The 21,046-nt window shown below is 38.0% G+C and overlaps 2 protein-coding genes across 6 annotated transcripts; one reads left to right on the top strand and one right to left on the bottom strand.

The window, feature by feature from the left end:
• The first annotated feature begins 21 nt into the window (after positions 1–21).
• Positions 22–1,542, top strand: LOC145906484 (magnesium-dependent phosphatase 1-like). Its single transcript, XM_082993912.1, has 6 exons — positions 22–156; positions 217–277; positions 339–449; positions 678–785; positions 883–968; positions 1,021–1,542. The coding sequence occupies exons 1-6, from the start codon at positions 111–113 to the stop codon at positions 1,137–1,139; spliced, it is 531 nt and encodes a 176-aa protein (XP_082850038.1). The 5' UTR covers positions 22–110; the 3' UTR covers positions 1,140–1,542.
• Positions 1,543–1,550: 8 nt separating this feature from the next.
• Positions 1,551–20,381, bottom strand: LOC145906483 (SEC14-like protein 1). 5 transcript variants are annotated; one of them, XM_082993906.1, is made up of 21 exons: positions 20,223–20,381; positions 19,273–19,422; positions 18,730–18,861; positions 18,474–18,602; positions 18,066–18,233; positions 17,588–17,678; positions 17,060–17,169; positions 8,716–8,823; positions 8,150–8,231; positions 7,638–7,726; positions 6,879–6,949; positions 6,488–6,505; positions 6,106–6,150; positions 4,793–4,980; positions 4,230–4,348; positions 3,841–3,972; positions 3,579–3,681; positions 3,053–3,123; positions 2,893–2,976; positions 2,512–2,675; positions 1,551–2,236 (listed from the first exon to the last, which is right to left on the bottom strand). In XM_082993906.1, exons 1-21 carry the CDS (start codon positions 20,283–20,285, stop codon positions 2,155–2,157), a joined length of 2,199 nt encoding a protein of 732 aa, XP_082850032.1. In that variant the 5' UTR covers positions 20,286–20,381; the 3' UTR covers positions 1,551–2,154. The 5 variants fall into 5 exon arrangements, with proteins under 5 accessions (XP_082850032.1, XP_082850036.1, XP_082850033.1 ...); XM_082993910.1 differs by lacking the exon at positions 6,106–6,150; XM_082993907.1 differs by lacking the exon at positions 6,488–6,505.
• Positions 20,382–21,046: the final 665 nt, after the last annotated feature.

The following is a 21,046-nucleotide window of genomic DNA, read 5'->3' as shown; positions in this document are numbered from 1 at the left end:
AATCGTCATCAGAATCATCATTTTGTTTTCTTTGTTTAAGTGGGAATTATAAATTTCAGCATAGCGCTGTTGTGTTCCTAAGATTTTAATAATCTACGCAAACCGTTGTCATGGCAGATGTTGACTACAAGCCCAAGCTGCTGGTGTTTGATCTTGGTCAGTAAAAAAACAATTTCAAAAGTTATATTTACCTAATTCTGTTTTTTTTTCATGCAGACTACACTTTGTGGCCATTTTACGCCGATACCCATTTAGAGATGCCCCTTCACAAAAAAAGGTATTCAGTACTTTTATGATTTATTTAATTAAATGCAGTATTAACCTCATGTATTTTTAAGCGATGGCTTCGTTTATGATAAGTATGGACAAAAGTTAGTGCTGTATAAAGATTCGCAGGACATCCTTAAAAAACTGCATGAAGAAGGTTACAAAATTGCTGTTGCTTCAAGGTAAAAATGATGCTCATTTCATGAGTTTGACAAAAATACATCAGTCAAAATTTAGAGTTTTGGATGAAGGATTTTTTTGGTGACCTCTGACTAGTGAATGTTTTATTATATTAATGAATTAGTCAATGTATGTATTTCCATGCAAGTTCACAAATTGTATGCCTGGATTAACCATAAAATCTTTAATCTGGTATATCTGTATGATGACAGTAACATTTTGTCTTACAGAACCAGTGAAATTGAAGGTGCAAAAAAACTTGTGGAACTGTATGATTTGGATAAATATATTTGCCAGAAGGAAATATATCCAGGATGTAAAAAACAACATTTTTCAAAGTGAGTTGCAAATACAAAACAGTGACATAGAGATTGATTTTACATTTCAATTGTGAAACACTTTTGTTCATATGTCAGTAGTATATCTATGTCACAGATTTCAACAAAAACTAAAAATTGCCTACGAAGACATGGTGTTTTTTGATGACGAAGCAAGAAATATTAAAGATTTAAAGGAAGAAGGTATTGTGTGTTGGTCATTTTAAAATGATTTTTATTGTCAAATATTTCGTAGGGGTCACTTGCGTGTTTGTGAGGGATGGAATTAATTGGGATTGGATCAAGAAAGGCCTAGCCATGCATAAAGCAAACTTGGTTCGTTTGAATGACAGTAAAACGCGAGGACAACAATAATGCTAGATCTAATTGTAAAGAAGGACTTTTATTACTTTACTTGATTAAGTTGTGTTTCAAGCAAGCACAAAAACCCTCCAGTAATCTAAACCATCACGTTCTGACCACTTGCAAGCATTTTTAATGATTAGTGCCACTTAAAAGCTGGACATTTGCATGAAGTGCTGGTTTTGTAGATGTGCAATTGTTTAAGTATTTGCAACCTTAAAGTTCCGTTTGTCATAATATTGCCAGAGTTACTCCAGGTTTTGTCTGGAAAATTGAATATTTCTAATTTAAAGAAAAGCTTTACTGTATTCTTGTAGTCCTTTTAGCCATTAACATAATTGCACATTATATCTTGTTTTATCTGCATGTATCTTGCACAAGCTTTTCTATCATCAATAAACAATTTTTCTTTTGTTTGGGCAGCTGATGGTGTTGTAGTTTATTGTCGTAAGTGCGCCATGGTAAAATCTGTATATCAGAAAGTTAGTGTTAGTAGGCAAAGAAAAACACTCGACAAAACAGAAACACTTGCATTCACCAAGCCTTTAACCAAAGCTGTTTTCAGGCGGTAACGGTTGCAATTGTTACGTGACAAAGAGCGAAGTTAAAACAATGGCCTTGTGTTGGTTTAAAATCGAGCCGAATGAAGGCGACGAGCCAGAAACCCTGGCTATATTTACAGATAATCGCATGAAGCTTGAACGCGAAAGGCGAAACAACACTGCACAAAAGCTCCACCAGTATTGATTCTGACAGCATGACGTAACAGACCAGCTATGACGTCATAGGTTTGAGGGTGTGAGAGAGAAAACGGGATTATTGCAACACAATAAAAAGCGAGGCTTTACGCGATGATAAAAGCGGTTGCGCCGTTGAGTTTTTCGGCGACATACTGATGCGTACAGAATCGAATTTCAATCAGGAAAAAGAAGAAAAATAACGAGTTATTTTGTAATATCGAATACTTCGGCCACCGCAACCTCTTCCAAGAATGTCACGTGGGATCGCTTACGTCATACGGATGACGTCATGAGGTGATACTTGAGGATGTGACGTGAGAGAGAGAGGAGAAGGCGCTCTGGCACGATTCCAAGCTTGTCATTGAACCTCTGTCACGCATGAACGAGTTTGTGGTAAATTCATTGAGAATTACAACACAGTTTTTTTGTATCTGAGGAAGTGACTTTACGGCAAAATCAAACGTTAATTTCATTTTTCTACTGACGTTTCGCCTAATCAGACAACTAGGCTTCATCAGGCTGCTTAGTAAAGCCAGGTTTGAACAGTAGGCGAAACGATGAAATTCAACGTCGAATTGTTACTGAAAGGTGGGGTTCTCAGAAATTACCATATGCTTAGCTGCGACATTTGACCGATAAAATACCTGAAATTCTGGGAGGCAAGCAATTCGTGGAAGAATATGACCTTCGACTTGGCATTGTGGGTAACCTGGTAGAGAACGTCTTGTACTGTTGATGTTTGTGATTGAATGGCGTGGAATTTCCACTGGAGAATGTACGAGCCAGCAGAACGAGCAATATGGGAACCCTGGTCGCCAAATATCGTTTATTAAGCATTGTGAGTTTTAAATTGATTTGAATCATTTGCTTGTTCGATGTGTGACGTACACACGCCCAAAATTTAAACTTTTGCGCACATTTTATGTATATATCGGTTAAAAAAATCAACAATTTTAAATGGTCCTTCAAAAATTGAGTAAACAAGGAATTCGATTACTTGTTTATTACGTCACAATATCACGTACCTGTACACTCTCGCCTTCTCTGCAAACAATTGCGGTTTCAACCACGGAGTAATCCTTACCCAAGGTCATGTGTCGTCCGATGACCTGTATTAACCCGCAAAAAGAAACAAGGTTACGTGAGGTCAAACATCTGATTAGTCAAGAGGTTAAAAAAGGTCACCTGAGTTGGGTTGGCTGTGGCAGCGGCCGAGGGCGGAACAACACACTGGATGTCGCTGTCTTCCAAAGGGCCTGCAAAAAAGTATATATTTTAATTATCATAAAAAACGATTTTATGAAAGACTTCAATGAAACTAGCAGAAGTTTCGAATTGAGTCAGCTGATATATTAGTAAAACATCGATTTCGCCTGAACTGGCATCCTCAGTTTCTGCAAATTCGAATTTGCAAATAAACAAAGAAAGCTATACGGTAAAACAAATCCAAGAATAAAATAAATTAAAATAAAATATAATAAAACTACTAAAAGACTTCTATGAAAGACTTTTTTGAAAACAATACATTTTTTGTTAGCGTTAAATTGAAATACTAGGGTTTTTTATGAGGATTTTATTGTGAAGGGTTATGTTTGTGTATAACGCGCCTTTGCCTTAAAACGTACTAAGCAATCGTTTTTGCTTTAATTAGGTATTTTTGATCATGTTTAAAAAAACGACAAACGTTTGCAACCAACATGACACAACTTACCTATAGCTTGTTTTGTGAAGTACAGAGCGAATAAAACATCTCCCTTCACCGAATCAAAATCCCACGTGATCACGCTGTCCTTCTCCGGAACCTCAACCACGATCTGCAGCGACACCAAGGTCAAATCAATCTCGTTCAAGGTTAAACTAAATATCGCGTTGTGTTGACGTTGTTAAAAGACGTCAGTTTACAAATCACGTGAGCATTTAGTTTTCATCCAATAAGGTTGAAAAGAATGTGACGTCACTGCATATTACGTCACCTCGTGTGGCGCGCCGCGAAATACGTTTGCGGATTTGTAGATCGTGTCTTCCCACAATGCAACACCGTCTCCTTTCTCCCACTCGGTGCGGTAGAGAGACTTAGGTACGGGTTCGCCATCGGGAATCGTGCACTAAAAATCAAAGTCACGTGACATGGCGAAAACCTTGTAGGAATTGTTGCCCAGGACAACCTGGGTTCGAATCCCGGTGTGGTAAAGAAATAGCACGAAACGATGTGCGTACGTTGGAGTTTGCGGGATTAAAAAAATCATCACAATATTTTCCTTTAAATCAAATTTAAAAAAAACAAACTAATATTTAAAAAAAAAACGTTTCATGACGCAACATCAGCCGTTCAGACAAAAAGTAAGTTTGTTGCCAACCCTACCTCACAAGGTCCTCCCAGAAAATCGGGGATATATTCTCGTGGTATGTAGTCTATGAGTCCGCCCGGCCCCATATAATCTGTTCCAGTGTACATCAGGAACTTGGAGCTGGTTTTTTCGTCTGAGGAAAAAAAAGAAGTTAGAACAAGAAGCCAAAAGTGTATTCTTCTGTTGTTCAGTTACTTCAAAAATGTCCAAAATCCCGCAGTAGGCTGACACGAAGAAGGTACTCCATGAAATTGGTCGCCAATGATTAACAGCATATAAGTTGTGACAACATCATCATTATCTGGTTTATTTTGCGCAGAAGACTACAACGTGAATAAACTATACAAGCAAACGTGAAAATAGCATGGACACGCGATAAAACCCTAGATGTTATCGAGTCAGGTGCCCACATGATGGTGATTTCCTCAAAGGGAATCACGGTAGCCGTTGGATGACTGCATACATGGTTGCCCCAAAGTTCGACAAGTCAATTATTTCTTGTTCAAAAGTTATTTTTACAGGGGCTAAAAGTTCCCGAACCACGCATGAAGCAGGAAATACAGGCAACAAAACTCACCTATGAAGCGACTGATCAGAGTCCAGAGCACTGGAAACACACGTGGGGATCTTACAATGAGCAAGCGTGCCATCGTTTCTGGATAATTCGTTTCGATAACTTCGATGATTCGTCTCAATGCCTGGACTCCGGGGCGCCACAAGTGTCTCATGTTCAGGCCTTCCAGGTCGACGATGCACGTCCAAGAACTAAAAAAATGTTGCAAATTGGTTTTGTTACGTAATTTTGATGATTTGTTAGGTGTTTTGAATGTACATGTACATTGAGATATAATTTTGACATATATAAACTCATTAGTTTGTATTGTTACTAAAGTAGTATAAAGTTCAGGTTAATGCTTCTTCGTCCACTGTTATCAATAGAAGGGCTGAAAGGTATTGCGCGAACACCTGAGTGGCAAAAGTGTGGGGTGAGCCATTCCTGGGCAATAGCAATACCGTTTAGTTCATACTGAGAAGACAGTTTTAAATGTTGAGGTTAAGTGTGTACAGAAAGACACTGAAGTGGAGAATAACAGAATAGTTTGCTACAATGTAGAGTAAGTGCTGATTTCAACAGATAAGTTTAGTTATAAAAACATCCTCATAAAATGTTACACAGACAAAAATTAAACCATCCTTTTCAATTCCGTCAAATCCGGCATCAAAACAAAGCGCAGAAACGCAGCCATAGAAATAATAACAATTTCCAAAAACAATTAGGTTTGCTCATGCGGTATTGTCATGCATTCATAACCAGATATCAGTGCATTTCGTCAAAGATATAAATGCGGGCTCAGCTGTACGTTACATACAGTTGTATTTAGAAGTTAAAAAATGGAAATACCTTTTGAAAGAACCCAAAAAATCACCAAAAAAACATGCACTAATGCCCAACAATTTGACCTGTGCGTTGTAACTAACATCACATTGACATAAAACCCAGTAAAAATTCTCTAAATATTTGATAAGACCTTCCTCTTGGTTTTTAATTTCCACAGACGAGGCCAAACACCCTCCCCAAGCGTATCTCTGCCATACAAACACCTTTTTTAATAAGCCAAGGCCGTTTAAGCGCTTGAGATGAAGATACAAAGAAAAATAACTCGTCCTACACGGTAGGGGGAAAAACTATCTGGCGAAAATTTACAAAAATATTCCACCGCTAATATAATAAGAAGGCTGCAAGTTGGTATTTGTTAGTAAAAAACACGGGAGCAGAATTGAAACACACAAAGAAGAGTCCGGTAGGAGCACGCCGTTTGAGGGCGCCAGTTAATATTTTTTGAGTTAAGCAGCCAAGAGTTCACCGAGCAACGAACCAGTCGCAGTTACCTGATAACCGCCTCCTTGTGGCTCCAGTCGCGCGATGCGCAGCTACTGTGACGTAACAATGGAAATAGAAATAACGTGATACCGCAGTTTTTTTTATAGAAGTAAAAACCTTTGGTTTTGCGGGAAAAAATAATCCTTTTTAATCTTAGATTTCAGAAAAAAACTTTTAACAACAAGATTACCGAAACATACGTTATCCATAGAAATCAGACAAAAAAAATACTTCATCGCAATTAGATTTTTTTGATAAAATGCTAAACATAAAAATCATAACCCAGCACCCCACAAACTATCAAAATCATAAAAGAAATATATTCATCCAAGAAATTAACAGAGCATCCATTATTTCGTCATAATGATGCGGTGTTTGTGTGCCACATACCATTTGGGAATTCCATTCCTGTCTCAACGGAAAGTAAGTTTTAGAATAAACGAAGTAGTCAAAGTGGAGGTTAAAAGAAACCGAAGAAAGTTGATGTGTCATCGCAATGATTCTTCAGTTCAAGTTTCAATTGCAAAATAGGTAAAAATTTTGCTACACTAACTTTATTAATGCAGGAGTTTAGCCCCAAATAACAAAGTTGGCCTGAAATAATTATAGTGATGTAGGGAGCAGAATACGCCGAACCGAATCCGAATATCAACACCGAATAAAAAGCGTTTTTACGACGATCGACAAAAAAATATATTCGATTGTGAAGGAATAATCCCTTTTAACTAAACCTATTGTTGTAAGATATTGAAATCGCGTAGCTACTCAAGCGTAAAATCACCTGATCGGTTTGTTTCGCTTCAGAGACGCCTGCTTGCATTTCATTAAACCCTCCTCCATTATGTAGAGCACCTGTGACGAAACAAAGACCTTGTTACGTTGTCTACGCAACAATAATCAATTACGGCAGATGTAGCGTTTATGCGGAAACGAGTGCAAATAATTAGTGGTGGTCTAATTATATTAAGTGTGTACTGGAACTAGTTGGTTGTTATGACCCTTTTGCGCATATAATTGGTTGTGTTTTTGAATGTCTATTGTCATAGAAATGGTCACGTGACGAGCTACACTGCACGCTTGACTGGTGTATATTGGTAAATTAGGTTATATCCACAGGTAAGCCTAACTTATGCAGGTAAATTGTTGCTTGATAGTGACTTTAATTTAAGCACAATTAACATGGAGTAATTTCTATGGCAATAGCAGCAATATGACCCTTTTTTAAATTGAAAAATTTCGCCTATAAACGATTAACTACCGGTAGGCGTCAATTCTGATTCTAAGTTAAGTTCAACTTGATGGTTGCAAAGAATTGAATTATGAAAGTTGAAAGTGTTGCGTTGCCAATCAACGTAATACGGAAACGGTGACGCAACGGAACCATTGTGACGTCAGAAAACTATGACGCAACTTGTGTGGTGACAACTTGGCTAGTTCAACGGTAATATCCTGTTTCTTCTCACTTAGTCAAGTTTGTTTCTCAGGCTTTAGTTGCTAAGCGCAACGTCCAGCAGCCAATCACAACGTTCGATGTACTCACGTGTTTGAGCATTTGTTCCTCACCAGCAGCTTTGAGCAAACCTTTTGTGTCCATTTGGCCGAGTTTAAGAACGTACAATGGTCTTCCATCTGAACATATTTAAAACAACGCGATTGTTAGCGACAGTTTTAATTTTATTCATGTATAGATAGAATAGGATACTAATTAAACAGGGCGAAGGCTGTTTTTTGATATCTGCCTTTTCATCAACAAATTTAACCGGTAAAAATTACATTGACAATGGTATGCTTAACTCAAAAATGAAAAAAAGGCATGCAGCCACTTGAATTTGTCGAGCTTTACAATAACATGGCTATTCCTAAACATTGATATAATGATTAATAACGTTACAATGTGATGGCTTTAAACCAGTCTTAAAATCCTGTTCCAATAGCCCGTGAAAACTGCCGTGTTTACAGTTCGGCGAATATTTCGCTGTTTAAAATTATTTCCAATTATGCGCGTCCCCTATTGAATAATTAATATAATGGCCCTCGGTTTTGACGTGTTACCTGAATCGTGATGATGCCAACCTCCCAAATAATAATCCTTGAGCAATTGCGGCACTGTCCACGTCTCCAGAAGGCGGTCGATCTGCATTATTTAAGGTGTTGCATGAATTATGGCCGGTTTGTTGGCACGCACGGATTTTGCGGTTACAGAATCCGAATTTTCCGCGAAATTGCGGTGCGCCTGCCTTGATATTTAAAGTGTGCGATTGTGTGCTTCAGTAATTCTTTTTTAGAGGATATTTTGCGAGCTTTGTGTAACACTTGCTTCATTTCATTCACCATTACAATATGGCAGCAAATATCACTTTAAAATTATTTCTTACACAGTTTCAAAAATTGTGAAAAAGATTTCTTTGCACTTTTCTTGAACGAAATTAAAAAACACAAAAAAATATAAATATCTAAATTCCCAAGGTCGTAAGATCCTGCTGGCGGTTTGCGTTCGCTGCTTTGAAAGGTCATATTTATACCCGGCCCAAGTATCAAATTACAGGGTACAGAAATAATTTCTCAAACATGCAATTAAACGCGTCCATAACAACAACAACAAACTTCTGCGAACGAACCTGGTGTTGTTTTCTCCATGACAACGACTGGCAGAGGACCTCTTTGACCTTATCCATGTGGAAATCACGGGACCGCAGAAAACGTAGGATGTGTTCGTCTCGTGGGATCTGAAATGTGAGCGATAAGAGTAATAATGACGCGATTCCCAGCAATAGCTTTGGCTGAGCAATCCATCGCCACCGCCACCAAACAAAGTAACGGCAGGTTTTTGGGCATTTTTAAACCTTTTTTTTACAGACATTGAAGAAAGGATATGTTTCCGGGGTTAAAGTTATTGACATTCATGTATGACAAATATATTTTGCTAAAAAAGCAACGCCAGTGTCTTATTCAAATAAATTTTAACCCCGGGAACATATTTTTCCATAAATGTGGTCAAAACCAAAGGGTGGAAATTGGTGCAACTATAGGTCGGCAATGGGGAGTGATTCCCTGAATCGGTTATCATACCTTTTTCAGAGTAATGGCAAAAAATTACAGCTGCGAAACGGCGCAACAAGACTGTAGTAAGATATCTAGGATAGAAATATTTTACAACAATATACTGCACTGAAAATGGACACAGGGTTAAAATGGACCATACGTTTTCAAACCTTAGGAACAACCCCAGATGATAAACATCGAAACTCAAAAGCTCCAATGACAATGAGGGCGTTGGACAAAGATAAAATCAGCAGAAGTAACCGTAACCCACATGACCCTTATGACTGGAAGTGCATTGGAACCTTTCGCCCTGGGCCTCCGATACGACACGCGGTATTTCCCGCTTGCCCTGTTTTAAACGTCACGTTTTTTGATTTACAAATGCGACGCCGGGTTAAACTTTTTGTCATATCACGATGCGGCGTGCTTAACCGTTCCGTGGCTTCACATTTTTGGACTGCAGGAAATCCTGACCGTTGTTTACGTTTGTATACTAAGTAACGGTGTAGCGTGATGATGCGCAGTTCGTCGTGTACAGCGCTTTCAAAGTAAGCACCGGACAGGCCAGTTGGTTAATAATAACCTCTCACGGGCCGACTTGGGCCTCACAATTGTGAGTTGTCTAGCGTTCTGAGTTCTTTGTTGAACGCAGATTTTTGGTGCGGAAAATCCCGTGAATACAAGACCATCTTAAACGATTCATCAAAACTACGTTTCAAAAATTGTGCTGGCAGACGATCATATTTTATGTTACAACTCATTTTGGGGTATATTTTTGGATGTTTGACGAGTAAAAATCGGTCGGTTTGTCATACTGAGCATCACAAGACACAAGATTATCCTTGTATCCCTTCTCATATTCTTTGATCAAATACATTTCCTTCACAAATCTTCCACGGCCGAATAAACTTTAACACGTTGCGCATTTGCTTTCTGGGAGTGCGAGGCCTCATGATGCATCACCTTGCTCTTGTTGCTGTAACGAAGCATTCTCTTGCAACGGCGGAACGAAATTCCGCTTAGCGAAGGTAAAACCCCTGTTGCGTGAAAACTGCAAAATTACGATTTCATTTCTTACATAACGTCAATTAGGGAAGAAAACCATGGCTCACTCTTCTACAAAGGGTAAATCAGTATTTGATTGATTAGTAGGCCTTGCCATTTTTAAAGTAGGCCTTGCCATTCTTACATGTAACATCGGCGGCTAACGAAACGCCGGTTAAATAAAAAATCACGTCTATTTATTGTGGGATGTGCAGTTATTACGGAAAAATGTCATGCTTTGCAGCAACAGTGGCAACATATAAGTTTTGTTTGGCCAATATAACTCATGTACTATCTTGCAACGACTGCTTTTTCCTGGGGAAGTACAACCAACAATTAGGGATTGAAATTTTCGCCCTTATAACGGGGCATAGGGTTCGACATTGCTTGGTTTTGAGACGGCAGCAAAACAAAACTGCTGCACCAAACCAGGAGTCTGTGAAACAATGCTAAAAAGCGGCAAGTGGGTACCAGGCGTTGCCAGGTTCGGCCTCAATAAAGGAAATGTCAATCGGCCGTGGTGAGTTTGCACCGAGCACAAGAATGAATATCTGATGATGAGTAACTTCTGCAGACAGCCGACCTCACGCTCATAAACTTATTATTTGCGAAAAGAAATGTTTCCTGTTTTTGTCTGTTGCTGCCGCCGCGAATACGCGTCATGTAAGAACGTCTCAAGAACGATTTCCTGGAAGGAAACTGGTGACAGTCGCGATCGTGTGTAACCGCTCACCGAGTTTGCAAACATAAACCGGCGTATGTTGCTCACACGCATCACTGCAATGATACTTTTATCTACGATTGAGGTAGGTTTTGTTCAGGTCCAGTAAATGGATAAGGGCAAAGAATGAGTGCACTACTCAAATGGTTACGCATACCATAGTTATTATATACTATTTGTCCCGTACCTAATGTCAACGTGACAGAAATTGTTCAACATTGTTTGGGGGTGATCTTCAAAACAGGTTGGCAAAGTAGGGAAAAACTGATTTAATATTGTTAGATCCATATACGATTTAGGGATAACGCAAAATATTTTCCAACAATCCAGGTTGAAATTAGCTAGCATTTTCAAACGACATGCTGCCAAAATGAGCGCGCGTACCCTGTGTTGTTCACTCGTGGTTGTTGTGGCAAAACATGGGCGTCCACTGGAATTTGATCTTGTATAGCGTTTTACACGCTGTGAAATGCGCTTAGCACGATAATGCCCTCTAACTTGACATCTTAGTTTTTGGAAAACGGAATAAACGGTTGTTTTAAAAGACGTCTTAACTGCACAGATGCACAAACACAGGGAACGACCCTTCAAAGAACGCCTTCACAAAGTTTATGAATCCTGTAATGTTGGTGATAAATTTGTGACCATAGCTGTTACCTAAAAATAGAAATTTGCAAAACGAGGAAACGCAGAAACCACTTCCCGTCCACTTAGGCAAGGGAAGCCCATTGCTCTTCTCGCTACAATGTAAACAGGATGCACGGTGGCCTTTGCGTCGCATGCAGATGCAGGAAATGAAGTCCAGGGAAGTGCTACCAACCTCAACAGTTCGAAGAACTCAATGTTGACAAACATGAAATGTGGCACATATACATTGTGACTGACTGAATTATTTGTTTATGTTCCACGATGACCACGACACCCGATGAGCATCTAATTCAAAAACCCTTTTTGGTTTTATTGTTGCCCATGCCATGCTATTTCTTTTGTGTACTGTTCGTCTGCGTAGTTGTTTTTTTGCACAAAATACAAATGATTTGGTTTGATGTAATTTTGTTAGGCTTCTATCTAAAATTTGAAATGAAACCTTCTCGTGAACCACGTGGACAACATTCTTCTACTGAATGCAGGTTTTCATTTTGTTGTAACTAACCCAAGTATGCAGTAAGATGATTGGAAAAGATAGATCTTGAACAGAAAAAACTTCACAATAAAAAATTATTGCAAAATTATCTGAAACCTTGAAACATTTTTGCAAGCAACAAGCCTTACAATGGGGATTACCATCACAGATAGAAGATTTCTAAAAGCTTTACAAAGTCTTAGCAATGGATTTGGAGGGATAAGTGAAGGGTGGTATTACTGTCGCTCTCAACTACTTCAAACTCCATTAACATAAAACGTATCATTTGTATACAGGTGGTAATTTAAACTGATACTAGGGATAACCTGCCGATGCCAGAGCAAAATGATATATTAGACGTATTTGTCAGGGGTGTGTCTTATGTGAATATTCGGGTTCTATGCCGAATCCGAATATCAATACCATGTGAATATATTTTTATTCCCCCAAATCCAAATATTGACCGCGAATCCTACAATTAATGTGTTCAACTTAAATTTAAACAGTAGTGCTTGGAATCGCGTGTTTCTCGTTTTAAGGGATTGTAATTTTCCTCATAAACTGCAGTGTTTCCCAAAGTTTTTCGTCCTCAGAATCATGTACGGCTATTTATGTGAATAAGGCAATACATCAGAAACGTAAAGAAAACTCGTTTTTCACCAAATTTGTCAAAATTCCTTTTTTTTAGGTTCTGTACTAATGCGTTTGCTGCCCATGACTGGTTGGGAAATGTACAGCAGGTTTTACTTAAAACTAAAGAGTAGTTTATTTGGAACATGGTTTTATTGTGCATTCCTTGGGTTCCGCGGAACAAACTTAAGAAACCGCTAAATGCAAAACATTTTCAGTGTCAAGTTAGTAAAGTTTTAAGATAGGTTGTCCATGATTTGTCCTATCAAGTTGGTAAACGTTACGCTTAACCCTTTCGGTAGATTCACAATGAAAGCCTTGTGTCGTTGTGATCAATAAGTGTTTGAAATAATCGTTTAAAGCCGTGTACGCAACAGAAGAAGTCGATTCCGATTAACAAAGCTTCGGTCATTACTGTTCAATAGTATTAGCGGATGAAATCGATGGGCGACACATTGCCAATATCGGACTTAATCAGTCAATCAAACTTAAAAATGTTGCAAGTTTTTTGTCCTAAATAAGACATATAATCTGGCTTAATGGAAAAGTGGTTAAAAGGGGAAAAATTTCGCATGTAACCCAAGAAAACCGCTCGAAACATTGCCATAAAATTGACTGGAAAAAGCACCAGGCACTCTCTAATCCAGAGATGCAACTTGTACATCTATCACGAGTCAGACATTTGTGTGATCTGTTTAAATGGAGAAGTATCAAAACATCCATTGTGTTTGGGATGATTCAACTATCTCTAATCATCCACACGTGCGACATATACGATGAATGACGTAAGCATTGCACTGGTTGCACCAAATTTAGACTAACGACACTGGGCTGTCGCCCTAAAATGATGCCGCTTTTTTCATAAAAATGCCAAAATCGACGACATTTGGATTAATCCAGAAAGGAGAGACGGTTCGTATTTCAATCAATAGATGAAATCTTTGATCTTACCAAGGTAAAAGCGGTCATAGTATCGTAGAAGGACTACAGACACAGCAACCACCCACGTTCTGTCAATCACAGCAACCAAATATATGACGTCACAATAACATGTGTACGATCCACATGTCTGTCGACCGAAACTGCGTGCACAGAAACCGGCTACATCATGCCATGGCCACACTGCATGCGTATTTCAACTACTGGATTAAATGGGTGGTTTTAACACGAAACAAAATTGTACGGAATGCAATAAAAGGCGACTTATTAAACAAAGGTATCTGAATATAATCAACAAGATATGATAAGGTCAAACAAAAGTTATGCTATCATAAATGGCCTTTAAACCTATATTGACCCTTCGAAACTGTATGACCGAACCAGAAACAATGGAAGTGTTCTATGACTACTTTGAAGAACTAATTGTCTTTGTGAGGTAACATAGTGGTCAGTGTAGTGTCACAATGAACAGGTTTGTTGTCCACAAAATAGGATTTTGAACATTGGTGGTTGCGAGAAGTAACAGAAATAGTAAGCCTGGCTGGCTTCTGCCGGTCAGATTTTGGTAAAAACGACTGAGGCTTTCTGCACAACATTGTAAGTTTTTTTTCATTTTTGCGACTGTCAGAAACTTCCACGAACACAAATAATCCACAACTTCTAACTCCCAAGTCAGATTCTATTTAAATCGACAAGGTTTAGTTGACAAGGGGCAAACAGGTGGGGTCGAATCAGCCCCGGAAGAATAGGAGTCGCAACTTTCTTTTTAAGGTCACCGCAGTTAGTTAACAAGTGTTCTTGCTACAAGACATACGTCACCTCGTGTTTACCCCCTGGTTTTATCGGCCAAAGACGTCGCGCGCGCCCACTTCAAAACACCAGAACGTTGATGTTGACTCAGTGGAATGGCGACAATGTGACAGGGGCCGTTGAACCCAAACACGGCCCCGGATTGGCCCAGTTATGTTATAGCGCAGCAGAGGTCAACGTAAAACTACTCCAAATTTACATGCCGAAAAAAATATCATATTGGGTCGCTCTAATGTATTTCAGACTCAAGCCGGTGGGTTTATAGGTGTTTTTTAATAGAAACACGATAGAAAACTACCCAGCACAAGTTTTATTGAGCGTTGAACTTTTCATTACACTCTATTAGTGTCTGCTGAAGTACGATTAAGGGTCACTTATTACACCTGAATGAAATGTTTAACGCATACAGCAGCCTCTGCTGGGTCAAGTTACACTGTCAGAAATAGCGTTTCAAACTGGATGAGCCAGTGCCGGTTACAAACAGTCTTTCAATACAAATCTCCCAAAAATATAAAATCTCATGTAAACTGGGCAATGACGTCAATTGGTCACGTGATAACTGGGGCCAAATTAAAATAAAACTATACGAGGTTTCACACAATAGGGAGTGAGAATGACGTCAGAAAGCCCCAAGCCCACAAAGCACACAAGTTGCGCATCGGAAGGGTTTCGTATGAAAGTAAACAGGATTCCCTTGTTTAAACCCCTTGGCAGTGTGTTGTGTTGTATACTGTAATTTGTCGTTACGACAACGAGTACATTTTTACAATACCAGACTAACCACGCATGTCGAAAAAGATCAATTTAACTACCAGAAAATAACCCTTAAAAAGACAACTCGTTTAACTTCTATATAAGAACACTACGTTAACCCATTGTATCAACTCATATTCATAAAGTCATGAGTTTAATGGAGGGCGACAACCTGTAGCAACGGGACCTGGTAATATGTGTTGACGACTGGTATTAACGAGGCTACAGGTACGCTAAACCTTGTGCAGTCGGTTTAATTGTGGTACAAAGTGCAGAGGCATCATGGTGTTATGCTTAGGGATTTGCAGCAATTTATTGAACTGTTTTTAACTGCCAGTGCGCATTACCCATTTTATCGGTCCCAAAAATGTAATCTCCACTTACAGATGCTTTGGGTGTGTCTCATTGTATACCAAGAAGCCAGCAAATAAATAGAACCCTTTTTCATAACGAACACTTTACCTCATTAGATAGTTTATTAATTCCTGATGTCTGCGAGTTCAGGAACGACTTGATGCACGCTTAACACGCACGCCCGGTATGAAACAGCTACAATATTAAAATTAGTTGAGCGCGTCATGTCAGAAGACCCAGATGTGTCAAGACATTTGGTGACATACGTCACACCACGCTGTGAACTACGTGCCATTATTATACCATGCAATCATACGACTGAATCCAATAAGCCAGCAGGCAATATCTCTAATGGATCGTCTGATAATTAATACGCTCAAGGCATAAACTTCTGACCGTCTGGTTAGTACACACTGTGCCGACAAGAGGTAAATACCTTTTTTGATCATGGATTAGCCACAATGGCAACAAATGCGCGTTAATAAAATAGTGTATGGATATAACACACAAACTACAACTACTTTTAAGAGGTAGCACAAAGTGTTTCAACGAATTTCGTCACATTTTTGTTGTTTTTGAACACGAGATTAATGGAGACAGTTTAGTTTTGGTATTTATTTGTGTATCGTTTTAAGTTTTGGAAGGGCATCGCACAATTTAAACAAAGAATATTGGATTTTTTGGAGGAAAATAGAGGTAATTATCAAGTTAAGCCACATCCTTGCTTAACTAAAAATTGTTAACATAGGAGCAAATCGATCAGGTAGATTTATAATTAATGTGAAAAAATTTGAGAACCAATGCTATGCGACAGAATTACACATAAAATTTTTTTCAAAAATTAACTGCATATTTTAAAACAGTGTAACAAAATCATTTTAACTCATTCATAATTCAAAACCTTTCATCAAATTGTAACTAATTATTATGGTGGTTTGGCGGCAGCTCGGGGAAGGGGGGGAGAGTTTAAGGGGACATAAAATATTAATTGATTGCTCATTAGGCTTTCCGTCTTGCCCAAGCAGCCAATCTCTCTACCAGTATAATATTATGTAGACATAGAAACTGTAAGCTATTGTTTAATCACATGGGGTTTTTTGGTTGTTTCTTTTTCCTGTTTACCATCTTGTAAACTTCATTTTTCTTGAAAACAGTTTAATTGCTTCCACTAGTTGTGTTTCATGTTTGTACTTTTTGATGTCAGTGCTAATGGTATTAACTTTTCCGGGGCTCTCATATCTTTTATACCAGATATGTTTGGTAAAGAAATAGAAATAAATTGTATGAACAAAAAGTCACACTTTCAATATTCGATACAGAACTCATCTTTTGAGACAACTAAAAACTGAAACTGGGCCTTGCCCACAAAGGTAAAAATGTCGCTGTTTTTCAACAGAAGTGTACAGGCATCAGTAATTCATCATCACAATCAGTGTTTGTTTACAAAACAACACTAAACAGAGCAGTGCCTGAAGACCTGCCTACAATACTGAAACCATGGTTACGTAGCGGTGTACATAAGGGGTTCTAATGTTTGTTTGCTTACCTTGCCATTGTGAGTATCCGAGAGCCACTTGCGTAACTGGATGAGTTTGCTTTCTTCCAATGGCTTTAATATACCCAGGTTGTGTTCAATGTATTCCTCATCCAGTTTCTCTGCACAGATAAAAAAAGAGTTGTCGGATATGAAAAAAATACTGTATACAATACAGAAAAACATCAATGACACGAGAAGTTTTGTTTCTCTAAGCACTATTGTTTATGACTGTTTTGTACAAAATTAAAAAGTAACCAACCATCTTAATTGCACATAGTTAAAAGGCAAAACAATTAATTACGCAACACAATTACAATAATGAAATACAATATACTAGTTTAATTTGTGTAGTTTGTGATAAACTTTAGCTAGTTTTCTTCTGTGTGGTATATGTGGAGGTCATAATTTATTTTGTTTCTTCATGCAAAAAAATTACAAAATTTAGGCTGTGTGAAAAAAGGCAAAAACCATCCAAAAAGGTTTTTTTAGGATTATTGAGTCATATTTATAAACCGTACGTAAGTTGTATTAACCCACCGTCACCAATCCCGCCAACAATTCTTTCTGTGGGCGCGATGACGTTGTCCTCACAGGCGGACGAAAATGATGAACATCGACTTCTGTCGCTCTAAATGCAAAACACAGCAATTATTACACATCGACCCATGACTAAAGCAGCAAGAAGTTTTAGTCACAACTAACATTTGTCACAGATTTGACAGCTGCAGCTGCAGCATTGCGCAACAGCTAAAAAATTAGTTTTTAACCAAATTTGATTTAATACTGTTTTAATCGTAAAATTTAAGAAGCGTATGTTTGTAAAAAATCACCTCCGCTTTGACCAAACAACCAAGCTATCGGGAACTGCTTATCACAAAAAAAAAATCTCATAAGACAAACTTCTTAGTTTCTGGTGTGCTTTCTGTGGTCGACTTATCACTTAAAAACTTTATTGGCACAGGCTTTTTCTTGCTTCAAAACATTGGAACTGATTGAAAAGTTTTTCAAACTTTACCTCTTCATCCCCATTCTCCTTTGCAGCTGATGTTGATGGCAATGATTTTTTTGCGCTTGAGGTTGAGGCAGATTTTGCAAGATGTGGATTTTGTTCAGCCCAGGTTGGTAAGTATGTGATGCCTTCTTGTTGGAGTTCATTGAGGTAGTGCTCGATAATTTCTTTTCCCTACAGAAGTGAACGCAACCATTAAAAAAATTCACACATATCATATCAGGTTTTTCAGTACAATAATGGCCTAGTACTTTCAGTCAGCCATTGGAAAAATGTTTGCATAAGGTTTAAAAACAGCATCTGCTATGAATTGTAAAATACACATGTTGTATTCAAGAACAGTGAGCAAACATGAAATATAATTAAATTTTAGCACGCCTAAATGCATTTACAAACCACACATGAATTATTTACCTTTTTGATGTTAGCGGCGTACTGTTTCATGGCAATTTTTTCTACACTGGATTCAAATCCAAAGAATGATTTTATTTCCATCTTTGCCGACTGTTCGAAACAAGTCCAGTCTGGATTTTCTGGGTGTACCTGCAAATATTTCTCCTTCAGTTGAAGCTTGACACAAGCAACAAGTTTGCAGATGAAAATATTACAACAATGCTTTAGGCCTGTTTTGTCGACAACAAAAAAATTGACCTTATACACAAAAACTTACAGTGTATTGGCAGTATTCATTTACAACAATTCGACTGGAAAAGCTTTCATTGTATGCAGAAATATGCAAAGTCCTTTCTTTACGATTTAGGTCATTTTTTTGAACGAAGTAAATGTAGTCGAATCCCACAACCTAAATAAAAACAGCAACTGTCAGTATTTTGTATTCAGACAACATTAACATTCCACTGCTATTTTTGCTGCCAGGCATAGTAATTGATGCATTATTGTTGTGACATAACCCAGTGGAAGGTTCGCCGGATGGTGGACGAAACGTTGGTTTCAATAAACACTTTCGAAACTTAAGTGCTACAAGAGCAATTCCTATTAATTACCATTCCACTGCACCAAAAAATAAATACATAGCTTTTGTAAAATCCGCATTAAAACTTTATGTCAAATACTTGGGACCTAGTACATTATGAAAGACAAATGGAGTCAAAAAAGTTTGAGATCCACTCTTGTGCAAAGCAGTAAGTGCAGCATTGTGTTTGGAACTCACTCAAAGGTGCTGTGGCACTGTCGCCTCTGGTATATTGCTTACCCTTTTTAACAGACGAGGGGCATCAATATTAAGTTTGCATCGTCGTTCAATTACATGTCTTGATTTGTCGCTTGGTTCATTCTCCGACATTATATCACATCCAACAAATATGGGAATCATGTCACATGTTGGAAAGCGCTTTTCGTATGCCTGTGAACGAAAACAAAGTGTTGATCATGTAGCCACAAAGTTAAAAGCAAGACCACTACATTAAGTTGTGTAGTGTTGATATAATGCTGGTCTGTTCACACCAGTCATACTTGTACTATCTCAACCTATAACCAACACAACCAATACTTGCAATCACTCACATAAACACAGTGACTAACCCAGAATGACTTAAAATGTTTTGAATGGGATTGGATCCCAAATCATTTTAAAACCTTTATCAATACTTAAACTACAAAATTTATCATCTAAGTCAGGGTAGGTTTGTTTATAACCCCAACTGTGTTGCGGGAGAGTCAAATTGGAAAGCTTGTTTTTTGCGTGAAGGATTTTGTTTTGGCGATCATTAATTGCGCGGACGATCGCAATGTCTTTCCATATGTTAATGCATTAGCTCATTATTATTGTGCGGATTATCGGCAAATTTTCACAAAAGATATATGGAGAATATATCCTCCGCGCACGTCATTTTATCCAGTCTGGCTGGAGAGTAGGAAATTAACAGTGACAATATTAACTGTCCCCCTGATAGGGAAGAATGACATGTGTGGAGGATAAAAAGATTAGACAATTCTAAAAAAAAAAAACATCAGTTTGTCCGCGCAATTAACGCTTGCCTAATAAAAAAAAACTTTCCAATCTGGTCAGGCCCATGTAAAATCTAGATTGGTCAATAAAGCTCTCATCACTAAATGAGTTTAACACTTCTGACCTAAGCTACTCTACTATCAAGTTTCTCCACAACAAAAGCAACATTTCTTAAAAGAAGGTAAACTACTTACCGCCATAACCATTTCAAAAGGATATTTATAAACCCTAACGGGTGAAAGATATTCCTGTACCATCCTGATTGACAAACTTCTTTATTGTGGCCACAGGTGATATATTGGTAAAACAACAACCATGCAATAACAGAAGATTTAATAAACTCAGAAAAAGAATAGCCTGAAAAAATGCACTCCAAGTTAAGAAAAAGTTATGTTGCGTATACATATACACTTCATCCAATTCCAATACTTTCCTTAAGTTTACAAGTATTGTTAATACGTCTGAATTAGCTTGGAATGACATTGCAAATTTTATTTCTTTAAGTATGAATCACTAATAAAAATTCAAAACAACCTCTTTCTTTCGTTCAAAAATTAACTCTGTTATTTTATCTACCCTGATTAACATTTTGTAGGTAACATGCGAAGTTTAACCAAAAAGTGCTTTTTCAAATTTATTCAAACATCGTCTGAGGCCCGGCTTTGACAAGTGACGCTCTGAAGATTCTTTCATCAGCTGTGGATTCGCTTCGTCGCTTTTTTATCACCTGACGAAATGCATGAGCGATCATGCATAACTTTGCTTACATCTAAAAATTTAGTTTTTTTTACCTTCCACAATGGTATGTGCAACGTTTGCCGCTTTTTCTAACACAGTTTTAACCAATCTTTACTCTACAAAATAGAATTTAAAATATATTTTGCTTGGTATTTTTTTGGAGATATCGTTTTAGACAAGTGATGCCCAAACTTTTTGCAGAAATGGAACCCTTTTTAAATCACTTAAAAAAACCCGTTAATTAACCCGAACGTCTCAGTTTTGCGTTTCCGCAAAAAAA

Source organism: Ascidia mentula, chromosome 6, assembly GCF_947561715.1.
Source record: "Ascidia mentula chromosome 6, kaAscMent1.1, whole genome shotgun sequence".
In the NCBI taxonomy this organism is placed as follows: domain Eukaryota; kingdom Metazoa; phylum Chordata; class Ascidiacea; order Phlebobranchia; family Ascidiidae; genus Ascidia; species Ascidia mentula.
This window is presented reverse-complemented; position numbering and strand designations above follow the sequence as displayed.

Excerpts from the sequence above, each read along its gene's own strand:
- LOC145906483 (XM_082993906.1), bottom strand. The coding sequence starts at position 20,285 with ATGGTACAGGAATATCTTTCACCCGTTAGGGTTTATAAATATCCTTTT. Across the intron at positions 17,679-18,065 it reads AGGAGAATGGGGATGAAGAG|AGCGACAGAAGTCGATGTTC; the intron begins GTAAAGTTTGAA and ends TTTTGCATTTAG. Across the intron at positions 8,824-17,059 it reads CGGATACTCACAATGGCAAG|ATCCCACGAGACGAACACAT; the intron begins GTAAGCAAACAA and ends CTCACATTTCAG.
- LOC145906484 (XM_082993912.1), top strand. The coding sequence starts at position 111 with ATGGCAGATGTTGACTACAAGCCCAAGCTGCTGGTGTTTGATCTTG. Across the intron at positions 450-677 it reads AAAATTGCTGTTGCTTCAAG|AACCAGTGAAATTGAAGGTG; the intron begins GTAAAAATGATG and ends TTTGTCTTACAG. Across the intron at positions 969-1,020 it reads TAAAGATTTAAAGGAAGAAG|GGGTCACTTGCGTGTTTGTG; the intron begins GTATTGTGTGTT and ends AATATTTCGTAG.